The sequence below is a fragment of the Triplophysa dalaica genome, chromosome 25 (assembly GCF_015846415.1).
Source record: "Triplophysa dalaica isolate WHDGS20190420 chromosome 25, ASM1584641v1, whole genome shotgun sequence".
NCBI classification, from domain to species: Eukaryota; Metazoa; Chordata; class Actinopteri; order Cypriniformes; family Nemacheilidae; genus Triplophysa; species Triplophysa dalaica.
The window spans coordinates 10,790,611-10,813,890 of NC_079566.1; the positions used below are offsets into that span (position 1 = coordinate 10,790,611).

At 38.2% G+C, this 23,280-nt stretch overlaps 1 protein-coding gene across 2 annotated transcripts; it reads left to right on the forward strand.

The window, feature by feature from the left end:
- Window positions 1-3,188: 3,188 nt before the first annotated feature.
- arhgef1a (Rho guanine nucleotide exchange factor (GEF) 1a) lies at window positions 3,189-22,389 on the forward strand. Of its 2 annotated transcripts, XM_056741195.1 has the most exons (22): window positions 3,189-3,447; window positions 6,953-7,115; window positions 10,781-10,848; window positions 11,982-12,045; window positions 12,131-12,260; window positions 12,799-12,908; window positions 12,993-13,136; window positions 13,342-13,592; window positions 14,176-14,301; window positions 15,269-15,386; window positions 15,615-15,863; window positions 16,290-16,366; window positions 16,465-16,640; window positions 16,748-16,815; window positions 16,904-17,092; window positions 17,308-17,400; window positions 17,509-17,558; window positions 18,445-18,486; window positions 18,601-18,651; window positions 18,745-19,044; window positions 19,781-19,967; window positions 20,836-22,389. In XM_056741195.1, the coding sequence occupies exons 1-22, from the start codon at window positions 3,385-3,387 to the stop codon at window positions 20,904-20,906; spliced, it is 2,790 nt and encodes a 929-aa protein (XP_056597173.1). In that variant the 5' UTR covers window positions 3,189-3,384; the 3' UTR covers window positions 20,907-22,389. The 2 variants fall into 2 exon arrangements, with proteins under 2 accessions (XP_056597173.1, XP_056597174.1); XM_056741196.1 differs by lacking the exons at window positions 3,189-3,447; window positions 6,953-7,115 and adding an exon at window positions 10,005-10,491.
- Window positions 22,390-23,280: the final 891 nt, after the last annotated feature.

Below are 23,280 nucleotides of genomic sequence, written 5' to 3' on the forward strand. Positions count from 1 at the left end.
GTCATAAACACACACAGACACACACTCAAACACATTTTCCCTTCTGCTGCAGAAAGCAGTTCAGAAGAGAGGCTCCTCTATAGAGTGGTAACCCACAGCAACGCTCTTCTTTCTTAATCTCTCTCTCTCTGTCTTTCTCTTTCTATCTATTTCTGTGTAAAGTCATGGCCACAGATAACACCCACTATCATTGTAACTACCAGCTTCAGTAAGATTATAATTGTGATACGAAATGCGCAAATTGATGTGTGCGATACATAAATGAGCTTAATTTCTTAGACAGCATAGAGGTGACGTTCTACATTGTTCAGCTACGTATGATTCTAACGAAGCATTGTATTACTCAAGAGTTTCCTGGTCAATCTGAGCCCAGTTTGAGACATTGTTGAGATGTCTTGTGTAACATGCATTTGAGATTGTTTAAGGGACAGTTCACTCGATCATCAATTCTATCATCATTTACTCACCCTTGAGTTGTTCCAAATCTGTATTAATGCTTTTGTTCTGATGAAAACAGAGAAAGAGATTTGGAAGAATGCTTGTAACCTTACAGTTCTTGGCCACCATAGTAGGAAAATCACAATTTACAATGGTAGTCAAAAGTGCCCCCTAACTGTTTGCTTTCCTCATTCTTCCAAATATAATTTTTTGGTGTCAACAAATAAATTAACAAAGCATGTTTTCCTACTATGGCAGCCAAAAGCTGCTGTTTGGTTATGAGCATTCTTCCAAATATCTTTCTCTGTTTTTCTTTTTGGGGTGAACTGTTCCTTTACTTAGAAGAAAAATATGTAAGCTGGAAAAGTAAGCAAACGTATCCATTTGTTTTGTGTTTGATCTCTGGTGTGGTGTGTCTATGAGAAATATTGAAATGTTATTTAAAAGATTTGAGATTTTTTTTCTAACTTCAACCTTGTTCTTTTTTCTAGATCACAGTTAAATTCATGTGGTTTAAAGTGTTAAAGATCATTAACGTGGGCAGCTATATGCAATTCATTGTGAATTAACTCTGAATAACAAGATTAGACTCACAGTCACTTGTTGAAGCAGCGCTGAATATGAAGTGGCATCTCGTTCTCTTATCAGCACTAAGCATAGCTTGCACAAGCTGCTACTGTACCATCAGCGGTATATCTGAAAAAAGAGGCAGAGCTCCAATATTCAGCTGAAGACAGAGTATTCATCATTATTTATTGGGTCAGGAGCGCCGCGGGCTCTGAAATCTAAACGCTAATAAACTGTAGTCGGTCCCATGTGACGGATTTGTGATTACCAACATAGGAAGAATGGTTGTGCTCATGAAATTAAAGAAATTGTGAGTAAGAGGGAGAGAGAGAGAGAGAACAAGTGTTGAAACATTTGTGTGGATATCCGCCTACAGAGCAATCTGTCCTTCCTAGGAGACCGAGCGAACGAGAGAGAATGTGCTTTTTGAAGTTGAAGAGCTGGTGGATTTTGTGGAGTGTGATCTTGTATAGATGGATTTGTTTGACCCATTGCTAAGCTCCGCCCACTTTAGTTACTCTATAGTTCTTGTAAAATAGATCATAATGTTGGCAGCATCAAGGTCATGGGTTTGAATCCCAAAAGATATTTTGTTAAGAAGGCATATTTTTGAACAATATCCATAAAACTCTGTACATTTAATCATACAGGCAAACACTTGACTACAAATTTGTTAGACAGCAACAGGTGCTAAAGCAGGATTGGTCAGTACTGTTTTTAGGGCGGGGCTTAGAAAAGGGTTAAGGGCTCATACTTTTTCACAATCTCCACTTTACCAACTTCTTTCGCAAATGTAACTGGCATTGCAGCACCGATACATCCAATTGTGTATTAAATAAACACTGTTTGATAAGAGCATTGAATGACTAGCTGCAAAGTATTTTACTTGCATTTAAAAATGTGGAAATAAATAAAACACCCCATAACCCATTCCTAGCCTAAGTACACTGTTGGCATGGTGACAGATGTGACCAAGGCGGGAAAATAATCCCCCCCTCTCCCCTCCCAAAAGAATCGTCGACCATTTTCTGCCTTGCCGGTCCACAGAGGTGTTTTTGCTGATGTGTGTGTGGTGCAGTGTGCTGTTTGTGCAGTTCTGTAGTGCAGTGCTATTAAAATACTGCAGCAGAGCTACCCACCCATAACCAAATGTATCTATGAAATTTTGCTTTGCACATTGAATGAATTCTGATCCTGATTCCTAAAGTTATGTCTTATTCTCATTCAAAACATTATCAATGATCACTCATCTTATTTTACAGGGGGATTTTTTGGCACTTAGTTCACACCACAAGGTTTCCTAATATTAGTCGTAGTTCCTTGAATGCTGCCGTCTCTGAGAAATGCTGAGGTGTTAGTACTTAAAGCTTACGTCATTGCTTAAGATTTCAAAGGTGCAAGGCGGTTTGAGACTCCATGAACAAATACGCCATTGTTTCACCAGTCCCACCATTACATCATGACAGATGTTGGCATATGGTTGTCCTCTGGCACCACACAGGCTTTTCCATCACATGCTTAGCTGTCTGCGACCTGTGTGCAGTGCAGCATTTATTAGTAGTTTGCATAGACTAAACACGGCTTAGGATAATCAAAATAAATGTGATTTAACCATCTAAATATTTTTGCTTTACACAGTTATTGTCAATGCCTTACAAATCATAGTTATAACGTATTAATGATGGTGTAGACTAATGCAAAGGTTCCACAGTTTTATAGTAGTAAACATAGGCCTTGTGAAATAAAATATAACTATGATCAATATAGTTCTTTTTTTAAATGATAGAAACCATCACAGAAATTGTAAAGGATATAATGGTTACAATGGGAGTTGCTTTGGTTTTAATGGAAACTAATAGGGTCTCTACTTGTAATGTGTGTCATTTTATTGGTGGAAACCAAAAGAACACCATGAAATCCTACATGAATAGGGCCCACAACTCACTACATTTTGTGATGGTTTATGGTTATAAACAGCTTATGTTTCATACTGGTATTTTAAATGGAAACCATTAGAATGTATAGACCTTTTCCACAGGGAGAGACATCATGAAGTTATGGCCATCTAAACAAGACAGGATTAAATTGAAAGAGTTTCATGATGGTAGGCGCGGTTTGGATACGGTGCAGTCATCTCTGTTTCCTGGACGAAAGCAGCAAGAGCTGTGAAGGGGAGGAGAGAGAAAGAGAGAGAGAGAGAGAGAGCGCATTTCTCTAAAAGTTGCCGCACGCGCTGTACAGTAAATACCTCCTGCTTATTAAAAACGCTGCTATTATAAATGCACGGGGACTTGTATCTAAATTACTGGGATATATGTGTGTGGTTTGGCTTTAGGAGGATTCGTTTTATGTTGTTGTAAAGTCGATTAAAAAAGCGCAATGTCTCGCGTAGCGGATCTATCGAAACTTCGCGAGGAGAGGACGAGGGAGATCAATCAAAGGGTAAGATCTTGAATAATCGCCTTTTAGGTGTTTTATTAGACTTGTTATAGGCATATTGTCGACGTCGGTACATGTCGTTACATTACATACGTTTTCACATACGTGATAGTTGGTGAACACGCGCGCTGATGTTGCAGCCAGATGCGCGTAACGGGTGCGCGTGTTGCCTATACTCAAGACTTTATCATTTGATTCATTTTGGTGTTAAAAAACTACGGGTTCACATAACTTTGTTTAGCTTTTTACGTATGTTACGCAGTGATACAAGGCAGTCTTTTGAAATACAACTTCCTCAAAACTGTACGTGTTAAAAAACCGGTTGTTTTTTCATAGATGAACGAGAGATTATACCAGAAACGTACATTTACCGTGACAGGGCCTGGCTGACACTTTAGCTCGTCCTGCTAAAAAAACAAGCTTAAAATCATACAATTCAATGACAGAACAAACCCTTGATCAGTGTCAGCTTAACCTCAGTCAAATAATGTCATTTCCTCAAACCAAAGGCTTATTGCACACATTTTATATTGAGTTTTATGTAAACGTCACAGGTCTGACCAAAACATTGGGACAGTTGTAAAATAGTATTTATTTGTATAACTTATGTATAATTTCATGTTTTAAATGAATGATATGAATTATAACAACTTCAATTTGCAATTGATGGAGTTTTTTTCTAAATAACAATTTTTAGCAAAACAAAACTATGAAAGCTGTAGGTCCAATTTGACTGAGGACAAGGACAGGATTTGTGGTTTTCATAAAGAAAACATATCTGAGTGCCAAGTATTTTTGATCAAATACTGTTTTGATGAAATATAATATAACAGTTCAAGGACAGATAATGTATGTTTCTGGTAGAATGTTGACTTTAATAATTTACTCTGTCAAAATACTGTTGTCCTTGAATTTTGGTTAAAAAAAGACTAGTTAACTAAATGTTAATGCAGTTGTTTTGTTTTGATAGTTTAAAAAATACTTTCCCTCACCAAAATTATTCATGGGTTTTTTGCAGCAACTATAGTTTAACTGGTATTTGTAGGTAAACCATAGTAACCACAATTTCACAGTTCTCTCACCGTAGTAACCATAGTTTCACCATGTAAGCTATGTAAAACTATAGCACAGATGATAACCAATCCACCAAATTAAACCTGGTTATTCCACTTTTACTATAATAAAACCATGGTTCATTTACCCCAGGATTCATTTGCACAGGTATTACAGTATTTCTTTTATCATGTGTGAGTGAGTGGTTGTGTGTTTGTTTTTGGCATTGAATGGTCATTTTTTGTCCAATTATCAGCAAGTATGAGTTATAGTTGTGTAGGTGTTACTGAGTGGGAATGTTGAACAACAGATTGTGAGTGTGTTCATGTGTGTGCATAGAGAAGATTCAAGAGAGAGCCAAAAGCGAGGTTGCCATAGAAATATCACTCACTTAATGCATCAATACCAGGTACAGGTCCGGATTGACTCATCTCCTCCTTTGCAACTCGCCATGTTTAACATTCGTGTCAAAAGTTTAAAAGCAGTTATATTTCCATCTTGTTGGTCTAGTCTAGCAAGCATCTTGTTTTGTCACTGCCTCTCTTCTGTATTAGAAACAATATAGTAGGAATGCATCTACAAATTATTGTCTACGTAAAAGTGTGTTCATAACTCATAGATGACAGTGGTAGGAATGCCAATGGTTGTGACGGCACACACTGATACAATACAGGTGAGATGGAATATATAAAGATTGTTGATATAAAAGTGTCTGGTGTTTTTTGTATTTGAAGTGTCTGTTTGAGGTATTATGGCGTGTTTAAAAACACAGAACCAGTTGTTTACGACTTCCTTCAACAGTGTACTAGTTATTCTGAGTAGATGATTGAGAAAATATCTACTTTCAAACATCCCTTTTGCATAAATTTTGTTAGACTAAAGCACGTCAAATGTTATCATCCCATTTGTCATCATTAGCTTTTCCCAGCGACCTGGTTCGCAGTGGACATCTCTTTTAAAGCGATCATGACTCCCTATTGGCCCATCGTATCCAGGCCACATGGCCACAGCAGGCCAAACTAAATATGGAATTTTTCGAAATAGAGCACCAACGTTAAATCCTGTCAATCTCAGCCCCTTTCCTTTTGACTGGAGGTGACATTGAACTTCAAGACAAGCTCATTGAACCCAGACAACAATGAGGGCGCATAGCCCTCATGCTTTTGTAGAGATACTTCAACTTTCAAGTAACCTCTGAGAGTTGTAATTTTGCCTGCACACACTTAAATTAGCATGATGTTATTAATATAAACACAGGCTTGGATATGTTGGCCACTGTTAGTTGCATAAAGTGTCTCGTGTGATTTGTAATTTAGTTCCTGAAAGTTTGCGCTTAAAGTGACAGTCTTAAATAAAGCATCTACACATGCCCGACCCCAGCCACACAGGTCTTTCTCATATATAGCGAGAACTACCGTGACATCCCAAATTTTCAGAGATGATCTCATACACCGGTTCCTGAAGAACGCATGGGGCATCAGGGAAGGATGGCGTTTGAGCAAGAACTAGATTTGGTTCTGTTCATTTGATTGCAGCATCCTGCAGATTTTGTTAGCTTAATACATAATTTTTTATGTTTACTTCTAACACATGTCAGTGTTCCTATGGCAACCTTTACCCATGCCTCGTGCAGATTAGAAGGAGGAAGTGCTCGCTCATTATTTCCTGCTCTGCATGTCAACAGACCTGCACATATTCTGAACAAACGATCACAAAACTGAACCTCCAAGATTTTTCTTATCTTATCTTACAAAGATACTACGTTTCGGATTCATTGCGAGAATTGTTGTGCGCTTTTTTCCTGATTGTGTAGACCTGTATTTTTTACTTTTGCCTGCTCGCTGTTTAAAGAGAATTCATAATCATTGCATTAAAGAGGAAGGTCAGTCAAGGCAGAGAGGAGCTTAACATGAAATTGCTTACTGGCATATTAACCAAAACCAACTTCTATAACATTGAGTGACTGGCATGAGCGGGCACGATATTTTATAGCGCTGTTAAGTTTTAGGTTCATTGCTCATTTTGAATATCCAAAGTCTAAAGGTCCAGCTTAACCGATCCAATGAAAACCAGTTTATATGCATGAATGTTTTGAATCTGAAAAACAGACCTTTTGGTTTTCAGTTTGGTCATTGTGCTTTCTTCCAAAACGGTGTTACAAGCCTCTTCCCTTTTAGGTCTGTTGTTTCCCTGTTCGTCAACTCTGTACCAGTGTGGCAGATGAAACCATTACACAATAGAAACTGGAGTGCAATAGTGTCATTGTTGTCTGTTTGTTTGTGCAAATGCACGATTGAGTTTTGTCAATTCTTCTAAGACCATGCTAAAATATGTTTTGCATTAACTATTTTTGTTTTTTGCTATGCAAGTAGAATGGTTTTAGTTTGGAGATGCACATATGTGTCTTTTACAATGCTCTGGGTGATTGATATGCATTATTCTTTGTTTTGATTAGAATAAGGAGAAGGAACGCATGAGGGAGAGAGAAAGAGAAGCGAGGGAGAGAGAGGCACGCTACAGTAACGGCCACCTCTTCAACTCTCTGACTGTATCGGGAACAACGCTCTGCTCGGCCTGCAACAAGAGCATCACGGCTAAAGAGGCCCTCAGCTGTCCCAGTGAGACACACAAACACACACACACGACTCTTTAGCTCAAATATGCTTTCAAATCCACGTTCCACACTCGCATATCCACTTTTACTGTCTATTGTTATTACTTTTTCATTTTCGATTTCTGAAAGATTTGAATGATTTCTGAAGTAACTCTAAAACACCTGATGATGATGTGGGTGGTTGACGGACCATTCTTATGCAGTTGTAGATTTGAATTCTTAAGGTAATTCTTTAATACCTCAGTTTCAGTCTTTTGGTTTTAGCACAAACACTACAGGGCAGGTTGTCATCTGATGTTGGTTTTTTTTAGACCAGGATTTTAAACGACACCTTAGGTCCGATGACCCTCAGTCGTCTGCGAGTAAGGTTCACATCACTATTGTTGTATATTGTTTTCTCAAGTCCTCTGTTGATGAAAACCCCCAAAATAAACATTCCCGACGAATGCCTGGGAGGAGCGTGTTTTTACAATCCAGCCAATCGCAAGACAGATGATATAAAAACAGCCACTTACCTCATTCCTTCCGATTGTTTTTCCGGCTTTCTTCCCCCAACCCAACTCCCACACCTTCTGCCCATGATTGTCTCCAGGAGGTGGAACTTTTAACACAAGAATTTTAAAAACCAACTCTTACACCTTCTGTCCATGATTGTCTCCAGGAGGTAGACCTTTTTTTACATTACATGATCGCTGCTGGTTTTAGAGGCCAGAGTCTTGATATGGAAAATTCTGGAAAGTACTGTGACAGGGAGAGTATGTGGAATATTTTTAGTGGCTGGTGTACTGCAGGATGCCAGGATAACACACACACATCTTGCAGCTGGAGGTCTGGACAGTTTTCTTCCTGCAAAGACAGAGCTGTAATTGCAAAAACGTTTTAAAACACAGATAATAGTGAACAATACACACACACACATTGTATGCTTATGCACATATACAATAGGGGCAAAAAGTGATGTCTGGTCAGCATATTTGTTCAATATTTTTGGTTTGAATGCCCCCTCTGGTTAAATTAAACTATTTAAATATGGGAGGGATGCTACAAAATGGACAAAAACTAATATTTTAAGGTAATTATCATACAAAATAATTTGTAAAAAATGTTGGTGAATGAAAAAGTGAATAAAGTAAAATGGGATTTGTTGAAATATACAAAAAGTCGTTGCATCACTTTTAAATATTTGGTTAATCCAGTCTTGCTTTTTGACTACAGCAGTTATTTTTCTGGGCCGTGACCCATGAAGTGTTGTGCGTGTATTGTTTTATTGCCAAGACTCCTTAAATTCCTCTTAAAGCTAAGCTTCAGTTTAGCACAACTACACAACATGCACAGTTTTCTTTTTAATTCATCTTTAAAAATATATTTGGATAAAGAACAGAAACTGGAATTTTCCACAGTTGGACATCCTTTTTGGCCACTTCTGTATGTGTGCTTATAGAATAAAATGCACACAATGCATATTTGTTTAGACATGTTTAACAAGCATCATTACTCATTTTTACAGGAATGTTCTAGGTTAAATGCATCAAGCTGGTGATTATCACAGAGAATATTTCCTTATCAGACCGTTTACTTGGAGGGTTTAAAGGAACGGTTCACCCAAAAATTTAAGTTGTTCCAAATCTGTATACATTTCTTTCTTCTGATGAACAGAGAGAAATTTATTGGGAAAAATGATTCTTACCAAACAGTTCTTGGCAAATATTGACTACCATAGTAGGAAGAATGATACTTTTTTTGTTCTGTTGAACACGAAAGAAGATATTTTGATGAATGTACATTTACAATGTCTATTAGCAGAGGCTTCTTTCCAAAGCGATGTACAAAGTAGGGCAAAAACAATAGAAGCAGTGCAAGAAAAGAACAACAATTTATAGGTGTTGTAAAACAAGTCTCAGTGAGCCTATCACAGTATATAAAGCTAAGATTTTTTTTTTTTTTGGAGGGGGGATAGAAAAGTAGAGAAGAATTTGAAGACTGTGTAGTGGGTCAGACGTTGATGGAAGAGATGTGTTCATAGCCAATTCTTAAAGACCCACTGATCTTGTGGCAAGATGTAGGAAAACAAACCATTCTGGGGCAATTTTGGATCACCTTTTTTACTATGGTAGACCATCGCGCCAAATCGTTCTCTTAGCTTTATCATTCCACTCCGTACCGATCCATGCCAGCCGGTACGTAAATGGTTTCATTTTCCACCGCAGGGCGGATAACAGATTTGTTTTTAATGTAAACGCAAACGTGTCACACGCTGCCTTGGTAACACAAGAGACTGGGCTATAACGGCTCTGCGACGATATATGTCCTTTAAACTAAACTTTAAACAGTTTTCTGTGTAAATCCACAATATGGCACAAATGCTGTCAATACTGCCTTCAAACCTCAAACCAAAGCACATTTACATATATAAACTTGCACCCGCCTTACGCCCTTTCCTGTTTTTACTGTTCGTTTAGGTCATCTCTCATTTCTTGTTCTCTGTTTTGCTATTGTTTTAAACTTCCCTATTTTTTCATCAAGATCAGATTTTAGCGTCCAGACAGAACAAATGTCTTGCAGGTGCTCGTCGCTCAGTGTTCAGCTGCTCTGGTCTGGGCTCTGGTATTGATTGCACTTGTGTGGGAGGTGGAACATGTTGTTCCTCCATCAACAGGGTGAGCAAGGGGCATCTGAACCAAGCACCTTTGAGTAGGTGGACTGTTTCTAGATCAGATGTCACACTTGTGGGTTAGAATTACTCAAACCATGAGTGAGCGTATAAAGATACTGTACATATGCTGGTTATATGGGTTGTGGACGTCATTTCATGTTGACTAATCTATTATCGTTTCGACTAGATATTGAGATAAACGATTTCCTGGTACACTTAATAATTCTTCATCTGAAAAATATAGAAAAAATATGTAGTTTCACAAACTGTGTTTAGACTTTCCATTGTTAGTGATCACAGTCACATGACAACCCTTTTTTCTTGAAGATTCCTCCTAATGAATTTTACCAGCAAATTGAAATTGATGCTTGAGCAAAACATAACCGAGAACACAATACGATTTTCCTCGGGGGTGTTTTTTCTTTCTGATTCACACTTACAGTACATACGAAAGGCCAGTGTCGCTCATTATTTAGGCTGGTGTAGGTGTGTTGTGGGGGGAGCGGGGCAGGGAAACCCCGCCGGTGCCCCGTCCCTCTTCCTTCCCATACACCCTCAAAACAGGAAGCAAAGCCGTTCTGAAACAATAGGGGTCCAGAGACAAAAGCATACGCTGTATCAAAACCTCCAGCAGCTAGAAGCATGTGGTAAAGAGAGCTTAAAAGCGCAGACTGTTACACAGACATGGACAGAGGTCAAGAGACAGAGAACGACAAGGAAAAAACAGGTATTGTGTATTTGAAATTTGCTCGGGTCCTATTTGCTTTGATACTTTGATAGGCAAAAGATCTCAGGAACGTATATCAGAGCTATTTTGAACCGTGTCGGGCCTAACGGAAAGAACCACAACCAGATGATAGCGATCATAGTTTTGTAAAGTTTGACTCACTTCACTTCAGAAATGTGATATTGTGAAAATGATATTTAACACACTTCCTTCTAAACTAACGTCTCTTTACTTGTAATAATATAGGATATGAAATAACAGTGCTTCATCTTTGTCTTCTGCTTTTTAGCCTGTAATGTCACCATCCACAATCGCTGCAGGGACACGTTACCAAACTGTGTCAAAATGAAACAAAAGGTGGGTGACACATGCTGAATAGAACCACTGACATATAGACACCTTTTGGCCGACGTCACGTTTACGTCACGGGATTAGAAACCGAAGGCGGCCAATACAAACCATCACAGATTTGGCTACATAAGGAGTTGTTGTGCTGATGAGTGCCACAATCGACAGAATACAGTCTCCAATTTGATATTTTCACACATACCTGCTGCTATTGCCAGACAAAAAAAGCAGACGAAGACAGCTGTAGTTAAACACAATAAACCGAACAGTAAGGATCATCAATAATACTCGCGTTTCACTTCATAACACTTAAGATAAAAAACGTCTTTTGTTGTTGAGGATTTGGGTATGTGTCTAAAAATATCTCACAGACGCCCACCTAATCAAAAACTGGGTTACAAGTTAGGTTATTTTTCAAGTAGCGTTAACTTTTGAACGCATCTAGGGTATGCTAGCTAACTTTGATAGTTATACAACTAGCAATTAACTATCGGCCAGAAACTAAACATAAGGAAACTGTTTATTAGTATTAAGTGAGAGGGAACAGTGAGAAGGCGCATGTTATGTGTCAGGTTTGTGTTCAAGTAAATACATTTAAAGTTACTAACGTTTGCCACTTTTAGTACACGCTGGCATCTATAGATCTATACACTCTCAGTTTGTCTTTACTATACACGCCTGGTTTCTCTGTCTGGTAGGTGTAGATGTCAGGCCTCTTAACTGGAGTTAATCCTCTCAGTTTGTCCCTGGATCCATTGAGTGAGCGTGTACCGGTCGGCCAGGTTCTTTGCGTTAAAGTTTACTTTTCAAAACCAATCGCGGACCTAGACAGTCAGTGACCTTACATGTTAAAATTGAATCAGATTTTTTCTAGTCTTTGTCAAAAAGCAAGAAAACAAATTGTGCTACCTAGCGTTAGTAATGTGGTCAGGGGGATCTCTGCCTCCACTTAAGTTCCGCCCACAAAACAGAGTCACAAAGTTTACTAACAGAAAAGGTGTCGCCTACAGACGCTAATTGTAATCCATGCTATGATGTAGAAGTGGAAATGTATCTAAAGTAGGTCAGTGTCATCGGTGTGGTTTATGAAAATGACGTGTTTGGTATGACATGAGCTGATGTGTCTGTATCTTTTACAATAGCAACAGAAACTGGCGCTGATGAGGAACAATTCGGCCTATCAGAACGTGACACTGAGGAACAAATGTGAGAGTTTGTTTAGAAATAAAAAGTAGGTTCTCTTAACCAGTGGAAGTGTCATCGTCTTATCTGTATTTCTGTGTTTTTGAAGCAAATTTAAAAGAAAGACCCAGTTCGGCCATCTACCCTTCAGACAGTCTTCGCCAATCACTGCTGGGCTCTCGTCGAGGGCGATCTTCTCTCTTACTTTCCAAAAGCGTCTCCACTAATAACATTGCCGGGTGAGTTGTGAGTCGTTCTCTGGGTTTATAAATGTTTTCTGAAGCAAATTGATGGATTAAATAATTGGGTTTGGAAAAAATCACCTAAAATTTTTCCTAAAATTATAAAACAGTCAGACATATATTTATGAAAGAGGCAAGCGATCGCTCGCATCATGCAAGAACATTGTAAAGAATTTTCTATTTTGGGTGAATTTTTCCTTTAACGTGCATCTTGTCCAATCAGATCGAGACCGGCATTAACTTGTTATCTTTGTCACTTTTATCTTTGTGTGTCTTTACATTTTGTGACTTGCAGTTTAATGTAAGCATTTTTCAATGTTATTTATTAGCCAGTGTGTTCATCTTATTTTATTAGTATTTTAATTTAATCCAAAAAACATTTTCATTTATTCATGTTACATTTGATTACTTTTTCATATTCTGTTTCCATTGTGATTATGATGCCTGCCTCAATTTTTTTTATCTTGTTTTTTTGTGTCTGTTGCATGTGATTGTGCATGTTTGTACACAAATGTGTGTGTGCATGCGCGTGCAGGACTCTGAATGATGACTCTCCTCTGGGACTGCGCAGGATTTTGTCTCAATCCACAGACTCCCTCAACTTCAGGAGCAGAACCATGTCAATGGAATCACTCAACGATGAGGGTGAGAGGGCCAAACTCATGGTGTGTGAGGACTGCAGTTGTGATAAACAACTTTAATGGTATTAAACAAGCGTGATGCTTCTAGGAGAAGGATACTTCACCTCTCTGTTGGAAGAGATGGAGTGCGAGGGGTGGGAATTTGAGGCAGATTCCTGGAGCATGGCTGTAGACTCCGCCTACCTGCAGACGCACCGTAAAGACGTTATCAAGAGACAGGACGTCATTTACGGTTAGCAGGAGACCTGCAACACATTTCTCATGTCTGGGATCAAAAGCATGTTTATGATCGTAAATAGACCATATAAAACACTACAGATCTCTACATGTAATTATAAACAACTAGCCTTTATTTCAAAGCATACTTGTTCAACATCATTTGACGTAAAGCTTGATTAAACTCTTAAGCATGGAAGTGAAATGGCCATCTGTTTCAGAGCTGATCCAGACGGAGATCCACCACGTCCGGACGCTTCGGATCATGGATGGGGTGTTCAGACGGGGCATGCTGGATGAGGTTCAGTTGGAGCCAGGGGTCGTGCATGCGCTCTTCCCCTGTCTGGAGAGACTGCTGGCGCTGCACACGCACTTTCTAACACAGCTCCTCGCTCGACGCGCCCACAGCCTGCAACCTGACAGTACAAACAATTTCACCATTAATCAGATCAGTGATGTGCTCATGAAGCAGGTGTGTGTGGGTCTCTTTCTGTCTGCGTTATTTCCTTGTTGAACAACATCCATCAACTACACTCTTAAAAATAAAGGTGCTTAAAGGTTCTTCACAGCGATGCCATAGAAGAACAATTTTTGGTTCTTTATAGAACCTTCTCTTTCTTACCTTTTCATAATACGAAGAACCTTTTTTCAACACAAAGAACCTTTTGCAAGACAGAAAGGTTCTTCAGATGTTAAAGGTTCTTTACAGAACCATTTAGGGAGAAAAGGTTCCTCTACGGCATCAAAGAACCTTTTGAAGCACCTTTTTTTTTAAGAGTGTACACTAGCATGGACACTTCTGTTTGAAATAATGAAAGTTGTTCCATTGAGCAGGGTTGCATGCATTTGCTTTAGCTACATTTAAAGTATAAACATTGACATTTAATGAGAAAAAACATGATGTCAAGTCTCAAACTTGAAGGTCAACGGAAAGTCAGAAAAATGCTAAGTTGAAAGCAAAACATTATGTCATTCTTTCCGTGTCTTTCAGAGTGGGTGTTTGAAAGCATTCAGGTTTGAAAGACAAACACTCACTGTGTTTGTATGTGCGTCAGTTCTCAGGTCAATCTGCCGAAGAAATCCTGAAGGTCTACGCCGAATTCTGCAGTCGTCACACGAAGGCCGTCAAACTCTACAAAGAGATTCTGGCTAGGGACAAGAGACTCCAGCTCTTCATACGGGTAAGATGATGGCAAAGACACAATTAGCCTCTGCATAAGCGTCGCGACAGAGATTTGGATGAGGCTCTACCTGACCCGTGTGTTACTAGTGGGAGGAAAGAAACGAAATTGAACGATGAATGACAGCGGGTGGGTGCGCTAATGGCCTCACCGCCTCCTAACGTCCATGGACATGTGACTCATCAGATTTACAGGTGTCTCTGGTGTGCAAAGCTCTTGATTTATATTCATTCGGGAACACGGATGCAAGAAAATGTGTGTTAACCCTTGGATTTACCTGGATGGGGAATAGTTCACAGCGCAATGCTTTTAATAATAATTTATGAGTTGAGCTGTCGCGTGCGATTTAACAAGAAATGTCAGTCTGATTCCATTTGACTTAAGCCCACATAAAGGTAAAATCAAGAAGTAACCTGCAGTTTTATGTTTCAAACAGAGATGGCGATAGAGGCAAAAGTTACAGATTGCAGCTTTGATGTCTCCATTAAATGCATGGTGTAAATATTCAGTGTGTACAGTTCGTCTCTAGGCTATAAAAGCAAATTGAAGTCACAGGTCAGATCTTTCAGATGAGATTACTAGTTTGTCAGACTTGCCCACGTCTATAAAAACATTCACTTTGAGGTTGACATTCACAGGAGTGTTCCTAAACAAACCAAACCCAATGCCAAAGTTACTTCACATGTCAGCCAAATGCATAAATGTGACAAAAAAGTGTCACCTGATGTGAATAATTGTCTGCAACAAACATTACCTTAGCTTATCTGAGCTATTCATTTTATTCGTTTAACTCTGTACTGTAAAATGTCACTTTTACTGTAAGAATTTGTTGGAGAAACATCAGAGACTAAATAGATGCTTATGTGAAACTTATCTTATGACTCCTGAGATATGTATGAGCAAAAATATTCTTTGGGTGACAAAATGGCAGAAACTCTTAACAGTTAATTTGTGTTTGTTATGTCAGAGGGTGGGCCGGGGGCCTCTGCTCCGGCGTCACGGATTCCAAGAGTGCATCCTGCTGGTTACCCAACGCATCACGAAATACCCCGTCCTGTTCCAGCGTATCTATGAAAACACCAAAGGTGAGACGAAGAGAAAGTCACTTAAATGTCAATATAATGTATTCACACAGAATGATGCTAGCCATGATAAGGACGTGGGTTGGATTCCCAAGAACACAAAAAAATGCACTGCACATCGCTTTGGATAATACATGTACAACGGACGAAGTGATAATTTGAAAGGTTGCACTTATTAAAAGCAACATTTATTTCAATGAATTTGTTTATGGGTTGTGTGTGTGTTTGCAGACAATCCCGAGGAAGCTGCAGGCCTCTCTCAGACGCTTTTTCACATACGTGAGCTGCTCAGCTCTGTGGATCATCAGGTGATGGAGCTGGACAGAACACATCGGTTACAGGAGATCCGTTCCAAGGTCGACCCTCGTGCCGAAGCCAAACTCCGCTCCGGGGCTTTGTTCAGACCGGCCGAACTGCTCCGCAGGCAGCTGATCCACGAGGGCACGCTGCTCTGGAAAACCCCCGGCTCTCGACTCAAAGGTGCGCTACTGAGTTTCTGAGAAAACACAGAGACGGTCAACACGTCTGGGAATGATATGATCATTTCGATTCTGTTTATTTTGTCCTGTAAAATGATGGATTAAATCATTCTTCGTCAACGCAAAGGTCATAGTTATAGACGTTTCAGCGGCAACAACATTAACAAATGTAATGTGGTCCAAACTTAACTTCCGTTAGAGCTGCGCAAAGAATCAAGAACCGTTGAGTAGTTTCATTTAATTAAAATACAACAAAATATTAATATAAATTAAATATAAAATAAACTGTTATATAACAAGCAAACACAGACCGGAGGTAAACTCCAGCCCAGCCTAGATTTTATAAATAGACAGGGAAGTTGTCTGACATGTAGCTTACTTGTGTTTATGGACTTGTATTAATGTACACTTTTTTTTTCTCTGTTAGATGTTCAGGTTCTGCTGATGACTGACATTCTAGTTTTCTTGCAAGAGAAAGATCAAAGGTTGTTCTTTGCCAGTTTAGTAAGTAAATTTGAACTTTCTTCCTACATTATTGCTGCCTTTAGTTAGGTTTTCTGTTGTTGTCTTCACAGTTGTGATTCTTTTCTCTCCTGCTGTAGGATAAGTCAGCTGTAGTCTCCTTACAAAATCTATTGGTCCGAGACATAGCCAATCAGGAGCGAGGTTTGTTCCTGATCAGCAGCGAGTCCAGCCCACCTGAGATGTACGAGCTGTACGCCGCATCTAAAGATGATCGAAACACCTGGATGCGGTTTATACAGCAAACCATCAGCATGTACATGCACATATCATATAAGCTATACTAATTTAATATATATTTAATACCATCATTTATAGTTAAAAGACTACATTCTAATGCTCATTGTGATCGTTTTGTGACAGCTGTCCGTCAAGAGAAGAGTTCCCGTTAATAGAAACAGAAGACAAGGCCCTTCTGCGAAGACTGAAAGGTTTGTTTCAAAATACACACAAACTTGCACGCATTCACATGTTTGATATGTTGGTTGAATGTCTCTGGTTTGTTTTCATTTGGTTCAGCTGATATCCAGCAGAAGGACAGGGAGGTTTTAGAGCTTCTTCAGGAGCGGGTGACCCTGTTTTCAGACATGGCAGAGGTCATGGGAGGTTACGAGGTCACATTGCAGCACTGTTCCAGGAACCTCTTTAGAGCAGAGTCTTCGCAAGCCCCTCGCGGAGAACAGCTGCTCACTCAGGCCATAACCGAAGGTGAATATTAGAGTCGTGATAGATCATCGAAATACCTTTGAAGAATATTTTGGCATTAAGAGGTTAATAGAGATGCCTTCCTGTCATGGATATATTTCAGACGTTTATACTTGGCGTCCTGGATTTAACCAAATATGTTTAAAGTGAAATCTACAAAGCTCATGCTCAGATTCGTAATAATATTTAACTGTCATGATGTGCTTTTCTCTCTACAGTGGACAGGTTGACAGACCTGCTGTTAGGATCCGGTTTTGAGGTTCCTCTGCCCTGCAGTTCCAACGGTCACCACAGCGGAGCGCTTGTTATCAGTGCGTGTCACAAACAGTCACACACATTAATGCGTGAATGATCTTTCCTGTCTCTGATTGGCAAATATTACTATATATCTGACCAATGTGCTTCCTTCTTTCTTCTAGATGGACAAGAGGTGTTGGTCAATGGCTCTCAGGAGAACCAGTCTGCTCAGGTACACTTCTGTTTTATTAGAAACTGTGTGACCCAGTCTGTGAACAAATTTTTTTTTTTTTTTGTGATTTACTGTTTAGTGTGAAAATATAACCTTGATCTCTGTAACATTGACTAAAGTAAAGCTTTGTCAAAGATTGAAACCCTAGTGAAATTAATGATTGAAATTAAACTTTTAAACTATCACATGATGCCCTGATTCATTTCAGAGGGTTAAATAAAATAATTTAGTTCATGTGACTTACAGGTGAGAAGTGTGATTTCTCTAAACAGGGAAATTCCTTAAGGCCTGCAAGGTCATATATCAGGAGTCATAAATAGTGACCAGAATATAATTTGACATGGTAGGATCGCCCACAGCACCCTAGCAACAATATACAACTCAAAAAAGCACAGTATAAATTTACATTTATTCATTTGGCAGACACTTATAAGGTAGGACAGCATATAAACATTTTGTCAACACGCTTAACAATACCGTTAGTTTACCATAAGTGTAGTAAGCTTATATATTCTTTCTGTAACATCTGTTAATGTAATGATGATGTATTCTGCCTCTCTGCCACCCAACATATACCTGCATCACATTTTAATAATTATGTACAAGACGATTCTGTGCTATTACGGAGTTTTATGTAATCCTGAAAAAAATAGTAATTTTGCAAAACCCATCTGAAACTCGCCTGTTTCCATAGCAACTTGAACCTACCAAAAACTCCACATCACGACTCTTATCACGACTCTACATCGCTGTTGCTCAAAGCTGTGCCTCGTCTCCCCTTTCTATGACACATAACAGACTGTAATATTCAGCGTTTGTGCTGACAAAGGGAACTTGTTCAATGAATTCGCTCGTGTGAATAATGATAAATTGTGTTTCGCTGCAGGATGGGAACGGGAATCAAATGGCCGACAAAACACCCAGTGAGGTAATGCCATTCAGTGAAGGAAAAGACTTCATCTGTGCTGGCAAAGAGCCTGTTTTAGATGTTATGAGGACGTAGACTGAATATATATTGATGTATCTGTATTTTGTGTTTCAGGAAGTATCACAGAGGATGGTTAATCTCAGTGCACAGCTACACGCTCTGCAGGTCTGTGTGCACAGCAAAATACATGTGTCATTCATTTCTATACAAACAAAGATGAGATATAAATGTTAAATTACAAATAAATTGCTCTTCTAGGGTGTGGTGATACGACAGGACTCCATCTTAGAGCTGTGCCTACGGGAGAGCCCTGTGTCTCCAGCCACCACAGGAGGGCGAACGGTTCGCTCCCTGTCCCGGGATGGAGGTGACGTGGGTGAGCTCACCCTGTTGCAACGGCAGCACAGTCTTCTGCAGGAGGAACTTGTACGCCTCAGGGGAGCCGAAGGCAAACTCAGGGACAGCGAGAGAGCAAGAGGTCAACTCGAGAAACAACTCAAGGATCTTAAGAACAATAGCGCCACTCCGGTGGAAGGTGCTGGAACTAGAGGCTCACAGGTGAATTTATGAAATTAAGCAAAGGTTTTACTTAAAACTGTATGATATCATTATGATTGTTTAATTTTGAGGATGAAAACTGGTTATGCAAAATATTTTTTTTAAATATGAACTTTTATGAAATGAAAACTATTTAATTCTTCAATTCCAAACTATGGAATAACAAATGTAAATAAATAGGGATCATATTGTAATCATTGATGTATGTATAAATAAAAATGTATTGTTAAAAACATTACATTAGGGATGTAACGATTCATTCAGTTCATGATTATCGACTTTGATCTCTTTTCACATTTTTTTATACAATTAGTTGATAGAAAGTAGAAAGGAACAACTGCCCTTTAATTATTTCTCAAATGTGGTACATTTCTTTTTAAAATATATTTTATGTCAAATAACAAAACTGCAATTTTTAAACAATTTCCAAATTAAAAAAAAAAAAAAAAAAAAAGTCTCTTTAAATAAACAAACTAAGACTATGTTTGTGCTTTTTCTAACTTGTATTTTTTTTACTTTTTGAAGAAATATCACCATTTACCAAGTTTGCAGGAAACACAGCAGCCCCTGCTGTTCGAAACATTTGTTACGATTCATTTAACATCTCAACCGATTTAAATCGTCACATAATATAATCGATTTTTAACCAGATGATCTTAAATAAATCATGTTTGATTTTAAGCATCTTCAAAATTGCCCAGATTAAACCTTCAAATCATTTTTACCTCCTTTCAAGGCTCCATCAGCTCATAGAGAGAGTGATACCGACCCCAACACTTACACGCCATTGGCAAGTCAGGAATCAATGGACCAATCGGACGGCTTGCAAGAATGCAGTGATGTGGAAGTGGATGTGATATCTGATGATGATGACGACGACGAAGTGGATTCGAGAGTGTCACCTCGTTCAGATAGTCCTAGAGGTCAGTACATTCAGGAACTTCAGAACCCCAGCATTTCAAGAGCTATTGTTTTTTTTGCCTGATGATATTTATGTACAATGTATAAAACAAGCTACATGATTTGAGGCATCTTTCATGTTTAAATCAGTTGCATGATAAAGTTGAACATTAAGGAAAAGGGTTTAAGTTGCAGTGTATATAATGAAATAATCATAAGAAGATAGGAGATAATAGATTTATTACACCTCGTGTTGGCAAGCTCATTCTCACAGATGGTTATGTTTTGGAATGAGATTCGGTAAAATAGATTTGTGAGGGTTTGCCAGCACCGCATCATATGCAATACAAAATATGCAATCGTTTCATATAAAAACCAGAGAAATGTTGTAGATACGCTTCTCTCAAAACTGCATCAACTTTGATCCTTTCTAACGCTAAAAGCAGCCTACACACATGCTTATACAACACATCCTCTCTCACACACACATAAACACACATGCATGTTGAATTTAGCACATTAGGCATTCCACACCCACACAAAGGAACACAAACCTATTCACACACACACATTCACAGCCGTGAGAACTCCAGAGACCAAATACAAATAAATTGCATTTACTTATAAATGGGGATGATTATGTGTTTGTCAAAGGCGGACAACAGGAATAAATTGCAGGATAAACATCTCTGTGTAAACACTACCCAGTGAGCACTTTTACAGCGTCTTTGTAACAGATGGCTTGACTTTGAAGAACCTAAAATGTTTTCTAGTATAGAAATTTCTTTACACAGGGAACAACCTCCACCAAAATCCATTTATCATTCTAAGTTGCATTTGTTTTCATTTCTGTTTTCATTCATTTCTTTTACTCTTCTTCATCTTCTCCAGATTTACAAGACATTCCTGAGGAAAGCGAGACCCCAGCAGATCCCCGGGGACCCTGCGTCTCACACTGCTAATATTTTTCATTTCTCAATAAGACTGGCCTGTTGTCTAAAGGAACGGACTCTAAACTGAGCAAATCTTCCTCCTTACAAGAGAAAATACATCATATTTAGTTTATAAAACTAATCATTTCATTATACACGTACAGTATTTAGTTTTATTCTGTAGTATCGCTTACAGCTTCTGTGTGGATGTTTATGGCATGTTAATTTTCAACATGCCTTCTCTTTGCAATCCAATCACATGGCTTTTGAAATCTATGGACCTGTGAGGTTATGCCAAAGCGCCGTGATTTGGAGATCATGCACATAATGGGACTTTGCACTTGATAGCAGAATAAAACGGTTGTCTTACAACTCTTAAAGTATCTAGATCAACCAAACGTAACTGTTTTAGGACCCAGCTCTCCAGGGAACCATTCAGAATTTATACGTACTGTATGTGACACTTGTGTGCTTCGAATCGATGTTTTTACACTGAACATCGGTATAGATTTATATATGTACATATATATGCACAGTAAAAATAATTGTTGTTTTTTTGTTGTTTCAACTAAAAAAAAGTTACCTGGTTACTTTAAATAATAATGAAAAAATTCTAGTTAATTCAACTTAAACATATTAGTAAATCAATGAATGTGATGCAAGCTGGTTGTGTTGACAAATATTTTAAAGTTGAATTAGCTCAAAAATGTTAAGGCAACCATGTAACATTTTTTTTACTTTTTTTAAGTCCATTTTTACAGTGTGCTTGAGCACGCAACCGCAGAATAGATTTTTTTTCTATGTAAGTAAAACTTTTAGTTTGTGAGAGGTCATTGTGAGGAAATGTTATTTTCTTGTGTCGTGCTTTATTTTATATGTATTTATTTTCCTTTATATTGGATGGAGACATTCTTTGAGAGTTTAACAGAAAGAAGCCATAACTTGAATAGTAACGTTTATCCTAAGACCAAATCAACTGGCCGTCTACTCCGAATATGGACATTTTTTATGACAATGTGAGAACAGTTTTTCACAGAACTGAGGGCTCTTTTATGATGGAGTTATATTGCAACTGAAAGCAATATATAGAAATATATTTGCATCTACAGCAAAGAACTTATTTAACCCTGGAAGGTTTTTTTGCAAGCCACAGTGTGTGTTAATGGAGAACACTTTGTAAATATGTGATGATATATTGACTGAATTGTATCACATCCCAAAATTCTGTGTCTTACTACGATTTTGTTGATTCTTTCGTTTGGTTTTGAATGTTATCGCAATTACTTGACTTTGTGACAAAATTGCTCGACTGAATATTGCTACAATATTTTATGCTTTTGTTTAGGCAGTTCATTTCAGGAGACAAAATCATCAAAGATATTATTGTAGGATAATAAGTAGAACAAAACATAGGATTTATCACATCAGAATGTTTGTATGGAAATGACAGAGATTTACAAAGTGGATATAGAATGTTGTTATGAGTTTGAGAATTAAAAGTGTTCATATACAACATTGTGGGGCTTTGGCTATATTATCCTAAAACATAAATAAACTGTATATTTAATAATAACGTGTAATCTAGGAGATGAATTTCACATTTTCCTCCAGATTGTTGTAATAGCTGCTTCTATTTGGAAAAAGTGCCAAACAAATCTGTTAACTTGTAATACGTTTTGCAGAGTGCTGAAAGTGTTTTTTTACATACAGAAATAGAACGTATTTAATTTTTAATTTAAAGCATTGTGCTTTAAACATTACACAAAATTCAAAACTCAGTGAGACCACGTGTTGTGATTCATATTACTGAATGTCTAAATATGTGTCATTTAAACTGCATTTGCGTTTCTTAGATTTACAATTCCCAGATCTTCCTGGCTACCAACTAATGCAAAAGACAATGTCAGCCAACAGACGTGTATTAATAGCTTGGTGGCAAAGCATAGCTGGCATTCACACACACACACATATTGTACTTCATCTATCACTTCTCTCTTTTAAAACAAACGGGTGTAGGAAGAATACATGTTTTTAAACAGAACCAAGGAGGTATATATGGGGAAAAAATCATTATAGTCTGACATAACTGCATTTGCATTGTGTGTACCTTTACAATATCAACATATTAGCATAAAACATTGTTTTTCATTATTTTAATTCATGCATTCTTTAATAAATAATCTAAATTAGAATCTAAGTAAATCTATACATGCAAAGTTCAATTGTTCTTAAACAGGAGTTTTAACCACCCCGGCCCCTGCGACTCAAAATAGAAGCTCATTCTTAACCTGACACCGTGCATTGTCCCCTGACATCAGCAAGTGCTAATAAAACTCAGAAAGTAGTTTATGTCGCACATGAATGACATCACTGTCAGGAGAATGTGCTTTTACCATCACATAAT